This window comes from Scyliorhinus torazame, chromosome 11 (assembly GCF_047496885.1).
Source record: "Scyliorhinus torazame isolate Kashiwa2021f chromosome 11, sScyTor2.1, whole genome shotgun sequence".
Classification (NCBI taxonomy): Eukaryota; Metazoa; Chordata; class Chondrichthyes; order Carcharhiniformes; family Scyliorhinidae; genus Scyliorhinus; species Scyliorhinus torazame.
Genome location: NC_092717.1, coordinates 245,126,049 through 245,141,259, shown reverse-complemented (window position 1 = coordinate 245,141,259; position 15,211 = coordinate 245,126,049). Strand labels below are relative to the sequence as shown.

Here is a 15,211-nt window from a genome sequence, read left to right as displayed (position 1 = left end):
GCAGCCTGCATCTCACAGGAGTATAAATTACTGCCCATTCTAGATGTTAGGGGTCATGCAGTCCACGACACCTGACGGTAGGGAAGAATGGGGCGGGGTGGAGGTTGGGATGGGAGGAGGGGGCGAATGCCATGGGGGTGGGGGGGGGGAGGAATGTGCCTCAGAGGTTTCCAAAGTCGCCCTACAGTGTGAAGCAGATAACCATTGAAAACAAAGCACTCATTGATACATGGGTTTATTTCTTAATATAAACACAGTAATTCCAGCAAAATCCAGGTTCAGACAGCAGAATAAACACTAATAACAGTTATGGATAAGCAGGGTTTAATTGACTGGAAAGTTGATTGTACAGAAATGTTGTTAAAGAAAGTTTAAAGGCAGGAAGCTTTCCAATGGATCCTAGAACGAATGGCTGATGGTTGCTATACGTTACATCTATCACATGAATGGTAATGCTATCAGTATTATGGCAACACTGCCAAGTGTCCATGTCTGTTGAAGGGTGGGGTAGAGGGAGGACAGGGGAGGAGGGTAAACCAGCTTCGGACTGGCAAAAGGGTTTAGTAACATAACATGTGTAACACTTTTTATATATACTATAAATATATAGTATACACACAAACTCTGCATGTTGGCTTAAAAGGTCAAACAACATGGGAAGAAATCAATATTTTGACCAATGCAAGTTTTGTGTTTTTTTTATATTATAATACAATGCTTTTTTTGTAATCGCTCCAAAATGTCCATCCTTGAAAACATTCTCGTGCAAAGAGTGAGGAGGTCATATACTTCCACTTCTGCAGCCTTCCCAAAAGCAAGCTGCTCACTGCCGCATCATATCATTAACTGCTGTGTTGTGTCATTGTATGGTTCTGTAAAAAGAAGAAAATTATACGTTGAGGTGCGACTGTTGTACTACACATTTGCCGAACACACACTTATTTTGGCAATAACGATGATTGGTTGTTTAGCAGCAATTGCGCTGCACCTGCTCGTCATGGGACATCAATTGTTTCCTGTATTCCCCCTGTGCCATCTATTGTGGCTTCGAGTTCTTGCATCATTTTCACAAACATTTCCCCTCCCCTCAATCTGCTTGTGCTGGGGAAACGGGTCCACATCTTTCTCCGTAGCTAGCGGGCACCTTGTTGGATCATTAACTGGGGCCTTATTAATGACACCCTTTGAACGGTGATATTCCAGGTGCACCTCCAGAGAATATGGGCCCATTCCACTCAATCACTCCTCGGAGGACAGGCCTCTCATTGTCGGGGCTCCTGCAGGGAACCTTCATTCCACTGAGCCAGGTGTCGCCCTCCTTGGGCAAGGAGACAAACTGTACACCGTCCTGAGGTGTGGCCTCACCAAACCCTGTATATAACTGTACTCCACTGCAGTGCTCAGGGAGGGCTACACTGTCTTTGATGCCACCTTTTGGGTGAGCCATTAAACCCAGGTCCAGTCTGCTCCCTCAGGCCCGCGGAGAAGATCCCATAGCCTCTGTTTCAAAGCAGAACTGGGTTGCTCCCCACTTTGTCTTGAGCAGCGGTGGGAACCTTTGGCCTGGGGGCCATATGCGACCCATCAGGGTTCTCAGTGCAGCCCACAAGACATTCCCCGTGGGCAGGGTCGCCGCATTCCGCTGGCCTCCATTGGGTCATTTTTTTTCTCCTGCCGGTGTTGCTGAAGTGATTCTCACGTGAAGCGAGGGTGAGTAAAGTGAGTGTTCGTTGACTGCTCACAACATTGACCGCGAGAGCCGTGCGCTCCCTCTGCGTCCTAAGTGTAAATATTCCTTTTGTTTTCATCATGTGAATTCGATGACAGTCCTATTAATATACGAATGATTAAGCATTTTCTGTAACGCGTTATGAAATATTCGGCATGTATTAAATGTATTAGGGCAGCAGGGTGGCGCAGTGGGTTAGCCACGCTGCCTCACGGCGCCGAGGTCCCGGGTTCGATCCCGGCCTGGGTCACTGGCCGTGTGGAGTTTGCACATTCTCCCCGTGTTTGCGTGGGTTTCGCCCCCACAACCCAAAAGATGTGCAGGCTAGGTGGATTGGCCGCGCTAAATTGCCCCTTAATTGAAAAAAATAAATTTGGTACTCTAAATTTACAAAAACAAAATTTGAAAAAAATGTATTAAATGTATTCAATCCCATTCATGGGGTCATGGGATAGTGAACAAGTCCGGTTTCAGTCTTGCGGCCCACCGAGATGAAGAGGGGGGTCACTCACGCGGCCCACTCACCAGCTTAGGTTGCCAATCATTGGTCTTGGTGAATATTTACCTTTTAGTCAACGTCGAGGTAGAGCCCTCAAGAGTATTGAAAGTCAAAGAGATCTAGGAGTACAGGTCCACAGGTCATTGAAAGGGGCAACACAGGTGGAGAAGGTAGTCAAGAAGGCATACGGCATGCTTGCCTTCATTGGCCGGGGCATTGAGTATAAGAATTGGCAAGTCATGTTGCAGCTGTATAGAACCTTAGTTAGGCCACACTTGGAGTATAGTGTTCAATTCTGGTCGCCACACTACCAGAAGGTTGTGGAGGCTTTAGAGAGGGTGCAGAAGAGATTTACCAGAATGTTGCCTGGTATGGAGGGCATTAGCTATGAGGAGCGGTTGAATAAACTCGGTTTGTTCTCACTGGAACGAAGGAGGTTGAGGGGAGACCTGATAGAGGTCTACAAAATTATGAGGGGCATAGACAGAGTGGATAGTCAGAGGCTGTTCCCCAGGGTAGAGGGGTCAATTACTAGGGGGCATAGGTTTAAGGTGAGAGGGGCAAGGTTTAGAGTAGATGTACGAAGCAAGTTTTTTATGCAGAGGGTAGTGGGTGCCTGGAACTCGCTACCGGAGGAGGTGGTGGAAGCAGGGACGATAGTGACATTTAAGGGGCATCTTGACAAATACATGAATAGGATGGGAATAGAGGGATACGGACCCAGGAAGTGTAGAAGATTGTAGTTTAGTCGGGCAGCATGGTCGGCACGGGCTTGGAGGGCCGAAGGGCCTGTCCTGTGCTGTACATTTCTTTGTTTTGTTTGTCACGGAAAAGGCAGATTACCCGGTCATTATCACGTTACTGTGTTAAGGGATCTTGCTGTGTTTCCTACATTACAACAGTGACTGCACTTCACAAGTACTTCATTGGCTGTAAATAAAGCACTTTGCGGTGTCAGGTGGTCATGAAAGGTGCTATATAAATGCAAGTCTTTCTTTTTCTCAGTTGTGTATGAATACAATATTTAAACTTCTTGACTGCAGAGATTATCTGGCCAGACGCCAGGTGCCTTGGACGCCACTAAACCAGAAATTTGATTTATTCTTTAAATATATAAAATATATCCAAATATAGCCATCAATTGTTAAATTCAACACAATAGTTAGCAATTCCCTGCAACCTCTTTATTGCCTTGCCATCGTGATAAACCTTTGACAATTACAATAAACCCTAGATTTGTCTCCACCTGTTTGTCTATCTCGTCATATTATTACGATCCCAGTTGATGTTATTTTTTAAAATAAATTTAAAGTTCCCAATTCTTTTTTTCCCAATTAAGGGGCAATTTAGTGTGGCCAATCCACCTACCCTGCACGTCTTTGGGTTGTGGAGGTAGGACCCACGCACACGCGGGGAGAATGTGCAAACTCCACACAGAGAGTGAACCGGGGCAGGGATCGAACGCGGGTCCTCAGCGCCGTGAGGCAGCAGTGCTAACCACTGCGCTACCGCGCCCTCCCAGTTGATGTCATAACTGGTTGGGGAGATCCGAGAATGTAACCCTGCCTCAAAACAACGGTAATTTGTACTTTTTTTCAACAAAATGTAGAGGAATAGTGTCACGGGACCACTAATTAATTTCAACAGTAATAAAAATAAATTAAGCATGAAAAAATTAGATGATACAATACTCTTCCCCCCCCCCCCCCCCCGCCCCCCTATTTACACACAGATTTTAAGATTAACACAGAGTGCAAAGTACATATTAATCTACAATGGTTTCATGGACACAAAGTCCCTTATAAGCACACAAGGTGGCTCTGGGCAAATACACTCTCCACTCAACTTCAAGTGAATGTTGGTGCATGTCTCGTCGGAATCCCCTCCGATGATTCTCACGTGAGAGTTACAAACTCCACTCCCAAAAACACACTTTAAAATCTTGTCTCATAGGTATGCTTTCCCTTAGTAATTTGTATTCTGAAATCCAGGCCTGGTTTTCCAAATGACACCTTTACACAAAGCTTGCACTCCACTTCTAACAGTTAGTCTAGTCCAGGATTTCACACAGACCCTTTGTCTTGACTGCTGGCAAACTTCTCACAATCACCTTTACACTCAATTCCCAGACTATATTAAAATGGCATCAGATGTTTGTTTTAGTTTTGATGTCTGCTGTCCCAATTTAAATCTGGATACTGCAAGTACCTTTTTAACTCAGAACACTTTGTTTACTCATCCCTGAATTTTCTGAACAATACCTTAGTATCTGTTTACCTATCTCCAGAGATCTTGGACACTTCTCTTAATTTGCCTAGTTTACTTAACTAGCTGCTCTACAGATCTCAGATGGTATGGCTTTTCTTATAGCAAAGTTGAGCTAGGTGTTCCCTCTCTGGCCTTCTAAACCAACTGCTTCGAGCAGAGCTGTGAGAGCTGCCTTTCCCTCTCATTACATATCTCCAACTGCATTCAAATTAGCTAAACTAAAACTTAAAAGTTTTTTAAAAAATTATAATAATCTTTATTGTCACAAGTAGGCTTTTATTAACACTGCAATGAAGTTACTGTGAAAATCCTCTAGTCGCCACATTCCGGAGCCTGTTCGGGTACACAGAGGGAGAATTCAGAGGGCGGGATTCTCCGAAATGGAGGCAGAGCGTTCGCGCCGTCGTCAACGCCGTCGAGGTTCATGACGGCGCGAAACGGCCCCTATCCCGACCGATTCAGTGCCTGATAATGGGCTAGGTGTGGCGCCGCGTCATTTACGCATGCCAGGCCTTGGCGCGTGTAAAGGCGCCGCCGCATACATGACGCGGCCGGCGCCGCATAACTGTCGCCACCCGCGCATGCATGGTTGTCGTCCTTCCTGAGTCCGCCCCGCAAGATGTCCGACGGATCTTGTGGGAGGGACTGCGGAAGAAAGGAGGGCACCGATCGCAGGCCAGACCCCATTTGAGGCCCCCCCCCCCCCGGTGCAGGATCCCCCCTCGCCCCCCCGCAGGCCGCACCCCCCCAGCGTTCCCGCGCTGTTCCCGCCGGCAGCAACCAGGTGTGGACGGCACCGGGGGGGGGAACCCGCCGTTTTGGGCAGGCCGCTCAGCCCATCCGGGCCGGAGAATCGCGGGGGTACCGGTGAATCGCCATTTTGGCTGCCTAGGGCGATTCACTGGACCGCGCCGTGCAAAACGCGATTGTGCCGATCTGGCCGCTTCCGTGAATCGCGGGAGGGCGTCGGACCGGCGTCGCGGGAAAATCTGGCGACCCAGGCGATTCTCCCAACTGGCGCGGGAGCGGAGAATCGCGCCCAGAATGTCCAATTCACCTAACAAGCACATCTTTCGGGACTTGTGGGAGGAAACTGGAGCACCCGGAGGAAACCCACGCAGACACGGGGAGAACGTGCAGATTCCGCACAGTCACCCAAACCTGGGCGCTGTGAAGCAACAATACTAACCAATGTGCTACCGTGCCGTCCACAGGTACGTTTCTCTACATTACAAGGCCCCAGTTGCTAAGCAACACCTGCATGCTTATGTCATTGATTTATTCTTCATGCAATAGTCCTCTCTAAACACAATAGAAACACAGTTGGAACTAAACTAACCCCCATACATACAGATGCCTTTGTTCATCATGAATCTAATTATAGGTTTTACCCTTCCAGGCACAGAAACATTAAATTAAACCCACTTAAAGCTATAGCCTATTTCTAATGTTTACCAATACAAATATTTCCCAACAATAAAGGGGAGCGCTGTAACAAATTTCCACGGCATCTTTCACAGCACCTCCTAAACCCATGACCACTCCAGTTCCAGGTTCCCCTCCAAGCCACTCAGCACCCTGACTTGGAAATATATCACCATTCCTTCACTGTCGCTGTCCCTCCCTAACAGCATAGTGGGTGTACCTGCACCACATGGGCCGTTCAAGGAGCTGGCTCATCACCACCTTCAGAAAGGGCAATTAGGGATGGGCAATAAATGCTGGCCTAGCCAGCGAGGCCCATGAACGTGTGTTTGCTTTTCCGAAGTTGAAGGAGCTCTCGTGGCGCTCAGGCACCCAGAAGGCCCAACTTCAGGAGATGGAACGTAGTCGCCAACAGCTGGGAGACCTCTGCTCAGAGCAGGAACCTCCTGATTGAAGGGGCATCATTCATCGAGGAGACCTCGTGGCAAGAGCGGGCCCGGAGAAGGAGCCTGTGAAAGGAATACCAGTGATCTCGGGTCCAAGGACCGATCCCACCGCCCGGAAACACTGCCAAGAGTGCGGTCGATGATGCGGCTCTAGTGCCGGGTTCAACAAGCGCAGAAGGACCCACGGAACCCATGCCCAGTGACACAAGGGGCGGGATTCTCCGCAATCGACGCGATGTCAGCCGACCGGTGCCAAAAACGGCGCGAATCAGTCCGGCATCGCGCCGCCCCAAAGGTGCGGAATCCTCCGCATCTTGAGGGGCCGGCCCTCACCTTGAGGGGCTAGGCCCGCGCCGGACTGATTTCCGCCCCGCCAGCTGGCGGGAAAGGCCTTTGGTGCCCCGCCAGCTGGCGCGGAAATAGCTTTGCCGTGCGGCGTATGCGCGGGAGCGTCAGCGGCCGCTCTAGGCATCCCCGCGCATGCGCAGTGGAGGGGGTCTCTTCCGCCTCCGCTATAGTGGAGACCATGGCGAAGGCGGAAGGAAAAGAGTGCCCCCACGGCACAGGCCCGCCCGCGGATAGGTGGGCCCCGATCACGGGCCAGGACACCGTGGGGGCACCCCCCCGGGGCCAGATCGCCCCGCGCCGCGCCCCCCCGCGCCGCCCCCCCCCCCCCCCCCCCAGGACCCCGGAGCCCGCCCGTGCCGCCTAGTCCCGCCGGTAGGAGAGGTGGTTTGATTCTCGCCGGCGGGACAGGCATTCCAGCAGCGGGACTTCGGCCCATCGCGGGCCGGAGAATCGCCGGGGGGGGGGAGGGGGGGCGCCAACCGGCGCGATTCCCACCCCCGACGAATATCCGGTGCCGGAGAATTCGGCAACCGGCGGGGGCGGGATTCACGCCAGCCCCCGGCGATTCTCCGACCCGGCGGGGGGTCGGAGAATCCCGCCCAGGGTCTCTGAGCAGCACAATCAGACTCGTTAGAGAGTGACTGCCAAAGAAGTAGAAGACTTTGACAGTGACTAGTTTTATGATTGGTTGAGTCTTATTGTGGACAAATGCCTGAGGCGCTGGTGTCTCTGAGCACGTAACCTCTCTGTAAAGTTACCAGGCCCCCCCAACGGCATTATCCCGCTGGGAAGAATGTGAAAGCATCCGAGTTGCCGGGACTACAGGATACGTGCGCGCAAGAAACAATGAACTCCGGGACCCACTGGACCCAATTTACAAAACAACACGAGCTCCAGGCCGAAGGAGCGAAACATTCAGCTTATTATCAGGTGAAATTACAGTACCCCTGACAGGCTTCCTTCTCACTCTCACATCGGTTGTCAACTGGCTCATGCTGGGGTTTAAGTACCGAGAGAAAACTAGCATTTACATAGCGCTTTCCGTGACCTCGGGACATCTCAAAGTGCGACACAGGCAATGAAGTTGTGATGTGGGAAGCGTTGCAAGTAAACGCTGCACAGCAAGATCCCAGGAAGAGCAATGCGATACTGGCCCGGACACCAGTGGGAATCCACTGTTCCCGCTTTGGAATACTGGCCAAGAGGGCAGCCGGTTTAAACACCTCATCTGTAAGACGCAGCTCACCATCGGGCAGTGTGAGACTGGATTCTTTTCTCGAGTCTCCAGTGACCTCCAGCCCCACGACCGTTACAGATCGCTGCGCTCCCCCATTTCTGACCTTTTGAGCATCCCTAATATTAATCGGCCCAATGTTGGAGGCCGTGCCTTCAGCTGCCGGACCCTAAGCTCTGGAATTCCCTCCCTAGACCTCCCCTTCTCTCACCCCATATCTCTCCTCCTTTAAGACGCTCCTCAAAACCTGTTGGACCAAACCTTTGCTTGTCTGCCCTTCTACCTTGTTAAATGGAACTGTGTTCAACCTGTCCATTTTGCTGTGGTGAAATCTGTGGGACTACTGCCTATTATAAAGATGCAATATAAATGAAACTTGTTGGTGTTGTACGGTATGTCCTCAAGGCGCCGAGGTCCCAGGTTCGATCCCGGCCCTGAGTCACTGTCCGTGTGGAGTTTGCACATTCTCCCCGTGTCTGCGTGGGTCTTACCCCCACAACCCAAAGATGTGCAGGGTAGGTGGATTGGCACGCTAAATTGCCCTTAATTGGAAAAGAAATAATTGGGTACACTGAATTCTTAAAAAAGATGTAGTACTGGAGAAATTCTGCAGCCTTCTTGAACCGCTGCAGTCCGTGTGGTGTAGGTACACTCACTGTGCTGTTAGAGAGGGATTCCGGGATTCTGACCCAGCGACAGTGAAGGAACGGCCGATACATTTCCAAGTCAGGGTGGTGAGTGACTTGGAGGGGAACCTCCAGGTGATGTTCGCTCATCTGCAGCCCTTGTCCTTCTAGATGGCGGTAGTTGTGAGTTTGGAAGATGCAGTTGAAGGGAAATAAATTTCACAGTATCCTGACAGTGCAGGAGGAGGCCATTCAGCCCATTGAGTCTGCACTGGACCTCTGAAAGGGCACGTCACCTCGGCCCACTCCCACGCCCTGCAACCTAACCTGCACATCCTTGGACACTAAGGGCAATTTTGGACACTAAGGGCAATTTTGGACACTAAGGGCAATTTAGCGTGGCCAATCCACCTAACCTGCACATCTTTGGACTGTGAGGGGAAACCGGAGCACCCGGAGGAAACCCACACAGACACGGGGAGAACGTGCAGACTTCGCACAGACAGTGACCCAAAGTCGAAATCGAACCTGGGACCCTGGCACTGTGAGGCAGCAGTGCTAACCACTGTTGTGCCGTGGAAACAACCGATTTAACGATCAGGGATGGGGAGCTGGACTAACGGGATTGTTCTTTTAAACAGGCAGCACTGACAAGATGACCTCCTTCACCATCATATAATTTACAGTGCAGAAGGAGGCCATTCGGCCCATCGAGTCTGCACCGGCTCTTGGAAAGAGCATCCTACCCAAGCCCACGCCCCCACCCTATCCCCGTAACCCCACCCAACACGGAGGGGAATTTTGGACACTAAGGGCAATTTAGCATGGTCAATCCACCTAACCTGCACATCTTTGGACTGTGGGAGGAAACCGGAGCACCCGGAGGAAACCCACGCACACACGAGGAGAACATGCAGACTCCGCACAGACAGTGACCCAAGCCGGGAATCGAACCTGGGCCCTGGAGCTGTGAAGCAATTGTGCGAACCACTGTGCTACCCTGCTGCCTTCTGTATAATAATACCTGATCTTGGCTACGAGAAGTGCTGATGTGCCAAACTCACTTCCCTATGAATGAAATGATATCCTGCTATAATGAAATCATGGCTAATAACTATTTAATAATAGTTTGGCTGAGTTTATCCCATTTATGCACATTTTAATTAGTTAGCACAAGGAGAAACTAGTCATGCGAACCATCTGTAAAGTCCCAACTCAGAAACAAATTATTTGAAGCTGTGAGATGCTAAAACCTCACAATGTTTATTTTTTATAAAATATATATAGATATGGTCATTGATGTTTCTAAAATTTTACAACTGAACAAAGCCTGTCTGTCACCCCCGGCCAAAAGAAGCTACTTGGCAGTTTCGGGAAAACCTGCCGCTCGTTATCTCTGACGAACCACCAAGGACCTCCTGCGGACTGTACAGCCCAACGGATTATTGATTGATTGATTTGTTGTCACATGTACCAAAGTACAGTGAAAAGTATTTTTCTGCGGCCAAGGGAATGTACACAGTATGTATACAGAAAACAAAAAGAGTAATCGACAGAGTACATCGATAAACTATGATTGGTTACGGTGCGGAACAAGGGGCCAAAGAAAGCAAATACATGAGCAAGAGCAGCATAGGGCGTCGTGAATAGTGTTCTTACAGGGAACAACCAGTCCGACGGAGAGTCTTCAACGAGAGCTATACAAAGGCCATCTGCATTTCATAGCCCAGACTTGTCACCAGGCGATGGAGTATCTCCTAAGACAAAAGACCCTCAACCTTCGCTTCAATTCCTTTTTTTTCCCGTTAAATTTAAAGTGCCCTGTTCTTTTTTTCCAATTAAGGGGCAATTTAGCGCGGCCAATCCACCTACCCTGCACATCTTTGGGTTGTGGGGGTGAGACCCATGCAGACACCGGTAAAATGTGCAAACTCCACACGGACAGTGACCTGGGGCTGGGATCGAACCCGGGTCCGCGGCGCCGTGATGCAGCAGTGCTAACCACTGCGCTGCCGTGCTGCCACACCTTCCTTTCAATGCCTAACGGCTGAGACATTTAACAGTCTTTGTGATCCAGACAAGGGATAAAGAAACCTTTGTCAAAAACCTGGTGGAGAGCCGGGAGACATGTGACATGTGGCTTTGGCTTGGAGAACAAGTAATATTGCCTCGCTGAACTGCGCAGCTCAGTCTGCTGTTTACCATCTGACTAGCTGTGTCGCAGACAATGAGCTCCATCCAGGTTGGAATGCCTGCTCCCACCCCCCCTCCATCTGCACTGTTCCTGCTGGGAATTCTGTACCATCACCCACAAGACAAGCACTATGTCCAGAAAGGATATATTGAGCAGTGCAGATTCACCCAAATGTTAACCAGGGTTCAAACAGCTAGTTCAAGAAGAGCGATTACATCAACTAGGCTTACTTTCATTTTTTTTTCTTTATAGTCTTTCACAGAACGTGGGCGGGGCCAGCGTTTATTGTTGTGGGTCGGGAGTCAGCCATATTGTTGTGGGTCGGGAGTCGCATGTAGGCCAGATTGGGTAAGGAGGGCAGATTTCCTCCCCCAAAGGGGCATTCGTGAACCAGATGGGCTTTTGAGAAGAATCGATGATAGTCGTCAAGGTGGCCATTACTGAGACTAGCTTTGGATTCCAGATTTATTCATTGAATTTAAGTTCTTATCAGCTGCGGGTTTTGAATCCATGTCTCCCAGAATATTAGCATGGATCTCTAGATTACTATTCCAATCACACTGCCAATATGCCACAACGTCCCTGGCGGTTACGGGGAAGGGGGGTGGGGATTAATTGAAGGTTTTAGCGTATTTCGGGATTCGATGGGGATTTGACAGGTGATGCGGCGAGAATATGTCCCCTTGTTGTTCACGATTTAGCCCTGTGCTAAACAGCCTATGAGATCATACTCCCAGGTACTAATCCAAGCCCTAAGTTCATCTGCCTTACCTACTACACTGCTTGCATTAAAACAAATGCACCTCAGACCACCACTCCCTTTGCGTTCATCATCTGCTCCCTGCCTACTGTTCCCCTTCGTCACGCTGACTTCATGATCTAGTTCCTTACAGGCTTTAGTTACTACCTCCTTACTGTCCACTAACCTCCTCATTTGGTTCCCCCTGCCACATTAGTTTAAACCCTCCCCAACAGCGTTCGCAAAAGCACCCCCAAGGACATTGGTTTCAGTCTGGCCCAGGTGTAGACCGTCCAATTTGTAATAGTCCCACCTCCCCCAGAACCGGTCCCAATGTCCCAAAAATCTGAACCCCCTCCCTCCGGCACCATCTCTCAAGCCACGCATTCATCCTGCCTATTCTTTCATTTCTACTCTGACTACCACGTGGCACTGGTAGCAATCCTGAGATTACTACCACTGAGGTCCGACTTTTTAACTTGGCTCCTAACCCCCTAAATTCTGCTTGTAGGACCTCATCCCGTTTTTTACCTATATCATTGGTGCCTATATGCACCACGACAACTGGCTGTTCCCCCTCCCCCTTCAGAATGTTCTGCAGCCGATCTGAGACATCCCTGACCCGTGCACCTGGGAGGCAACATACCAGTCGGGAGACTCACTTTCGACCACAGAACTGCCTATCTACTCCCCTTACAATTGAATCCCCTGTGACTATAGCCCTTCCACTCTTTTTCCCGCCCTTCTGTGCAGCAGAGCCAGCCACGGTGCCATGAGCCTGGCTACTGCTGCCTTCCCCTGGTGAGCCATCTCCCCCAACAGAATCCAAAACGGTATACCTGTTTTGGAGGGAGATGACCGCAGGGGGCACCTGCACTGCCTTCCTGCTTTTTCTCTGCCTTTTGGTCACCCATTCCCTTTCTCCCTCAGCAATCCCAATCTGTGGTGTGACCAATTCGCTAAACGTGCTATCCACGACCTCCTCAGCATCTCGGATGCTCCAAAGTGAGTCCATCCGCAGCTCCAGAGCAGTCATGCGGTCTAACAAGAGCTGTAGCTGGACACACTTCCCGCACGTGAAGGAGCCAGGGACATCGGCCACATCCCTGAGCTCCTACATTGAGCAAGAGGAGCATAACACAAGTCTGAGATCTCCTGCCATTTTTAATCATAAGCTTAACTTAGTCCAACTATAATATCAAATAATAGATAAATGAAAAAGGAAAAAAAAAAAAGAAAAATTGTTACCATTCACACGATAAAAAGAAAATTGAAATAGAAAAACCTTACCTTATCAACACACATCAGGGAAAAGAAAAACTACTTACCAGTTTCTTACAGGTTGAAGAAAGTCAAAACTATGAAGGAAGATTGTGGGCTGGGGATTAGGCAAATAGCTATCAACCAAGATGATCAATTACAGAGGCAGCACTTCCTCCCAGACTGTCAGTTCGAAAGCCTCCGTCAATAGCTGCACACATCAGATGTCAGAAACTGGCTGCAAGTTTAAGTCGGAGAGGGGATAGAGATTTTCTTTGGGAACGGCTTTTCATTAAGGCACAGGAATAATCTTTCTGCAGGATTTGTGCACCAGCAAGCTGAGAGAAATGGTGCGGGACTGAGCCCAGGGAAGTATTTAAAGACATGGATGAGTACTTCGAAATCGAGGTGTTGCTGTATCAGGAGGCAGTGTAGATTTGCGGGCGCAAGGGTGATCGGTGTTTGGTTGAACATATATTATCTGCGTTATTGTTGATCTAAAGCTCCCTGAGGATGGAAGGTTGGAGACCAACCAGACGAGAATGGGAATAATCCAGTCTGGAGGTAATGAAGGTATTGGTGAGGGTTTCAGATTGACTGAGATGGGGAAAAGTCAGGTGATACTACAGAGATGGAAATTGGCAGCCTAAATGATGGTGCGAATGTGAAGCCAGAAACCTAAGGGAATCAAAACAGGAGGGCAGCAGCATGGTAGCGCAGTGGATAGCACTATGGCTTCACTGCGCCAGGGTCCCATGTTCGATTCCCACTTGGGTCACTGTCTGTGCGGAGTCTGCGCGTTCTCCCCGTGTCTGCGTGGGTTTCCTCCGGGCGCTCCGGTTTCCTCCCGCAGTCCAAAGATGTGCAGGTTAGGTGGATTGGCCATGCTAAATTGCCCTCTTGTTAGGTGGGGTTGCTGGGTTACAGGGATAGGGTGGAGCTGTGGATTAAGTAGGGTGCTCTTTCCAAGAGCCGGAGCTCACCCGGTGGGCCGAATGGCCTCCTTCTGCACTGCGAATTCTATGATTCTATGAAAACTTGTGTCTCAATAAGGTATTCCGATCCCAGACCAGACCCCAATAGTTGCTAGGATACCGGACAGAAACCTCAATATTTTATTCAATTTTTAAGACTTTACTCCAGGATGATTCCATTCACAAATAGAGATGAGGGGCTGGATTCTCCGTTTTGGAGACCAATTCCCCACGCCGGCGAGAAAACCTTTTACGCCAGGAAAACTGGCGCGAATGGCCACCAATTCCCTGTTTGCTGGGGGCTAGCAGGGAGGCAGCTAAGAGCTCACAGCTCTAGCTGCCAATACGGCCCCCAGCACTTCTGAGTCAGAGGCCGTGCATGCGCAAGGCGGCAGCCTACAGTGGCCGCGCCGCGCTCCATGGCAGACTCAGCCCGCGGACCCGGACCGCAAAAGTAGTGCCCACCTTCGTCCGCTCGCGCGCCCGGGACCGCCCGCCCACAGTGCACCCAGCCCCGAATGAAGCCCCCCTGCCCGTGGATCGGCCCTCCGCCTCCTCCTCCTCCTCCTCCGACTGTGGCAGCGCCAGACTGAGTCTGCATGGATCTCAACCAGTCGGGGACGGAGCATCACGGGGGCAGGCCTCAGACAATGGCCTGAAGTCGTGGATAATTGGCGCGGCGTACGCCGAGAGTACACCGCTTTCCAGGGTGCGGAGAATTCAACAACCGGCGCCGCTCCCGATATTACCGTCAAAACGGATTCACCGCCCCGTCGCCGAGCGCGATTTCGGCGTTGGGGAGCAGAGAATCCAGCCCATGGTATATTAAACAAACTTTATTACTCACATAGTAATACTAACTTTAATATCATAAAGAAAATAGCTTACAATTACCAGATGAACAATGCTTAACAATGACAATGAAACACTAAATCCCGACTGCTATCTTTTATCTCCACTCAAGCAGAACCCCTCTCAGGTCAAACTCCACTTTTCAATAAAACTAGTAACCGGAGGATTACTTGTCAAACATTGGATCAAAATCTTTTCACATTGTTCAAAAGACGCTCAGAATAATGCAGAACCTCTGGCTGTATTCTTCAGAAACTGCTCCTCAGCTTACCTTCCAGTCAAAAACATCATCTTACTAAGGCTTACTGGGCTGGATTCTCCGGTCCTCCAGCCGCGCGTTCCTTGGTGGCGCGCTGTCCCCTGGTGGCGGGATTCACTCCTCCTGCAGCTGGTCAATGGGATTTACCATTGAAGCCACCCTAAGGTGCCGGGAAACACACGTGTGGGGCCTCATTGCTGGCAGGAACAATGGGCGTCATTTTCCGACACCCCAGCGGGTTGGAGAATGGCCGTTGGCCGCCGTGAATCCTGCCCCCGCCGGTTGCCGAAGTCTCCGGTACCGGATATTCGGCGGGGGCGGGAATCGGGCCGCGCCGGTTGGCAGGGCCCCCCCGCTC

The 15,211-nt window shown here is 50.3% G+C and overlaps 1 protein-coding gene across 4 annotated transcripts in view; it reads right to left on the bottom strand.

The window, feature by feature from the left end:
* Positions 1-219: 219 nt before the first annotated feature.
* Positions 220-15,211, bottom strand: part of znf521 (zinc finger protein 521) — a 693,072-nt gene continuing 678,080 nt past the window's right edge. For all 4 annotated transcript variants that reach the window (XM_072468508.1, XM_072468510.1, XM_072468507.1 and 1 more), the window contains one exon: positions 220-872. In XM_072468508.1, the coding sequence (XP_072324609.1) occupies positions 843-872 (30 nt within the window). In that variant the 3' untranslated portion in view covers positions 220-842. The remainder of the gene's footprint in view (positions 873-15,211) is intronic.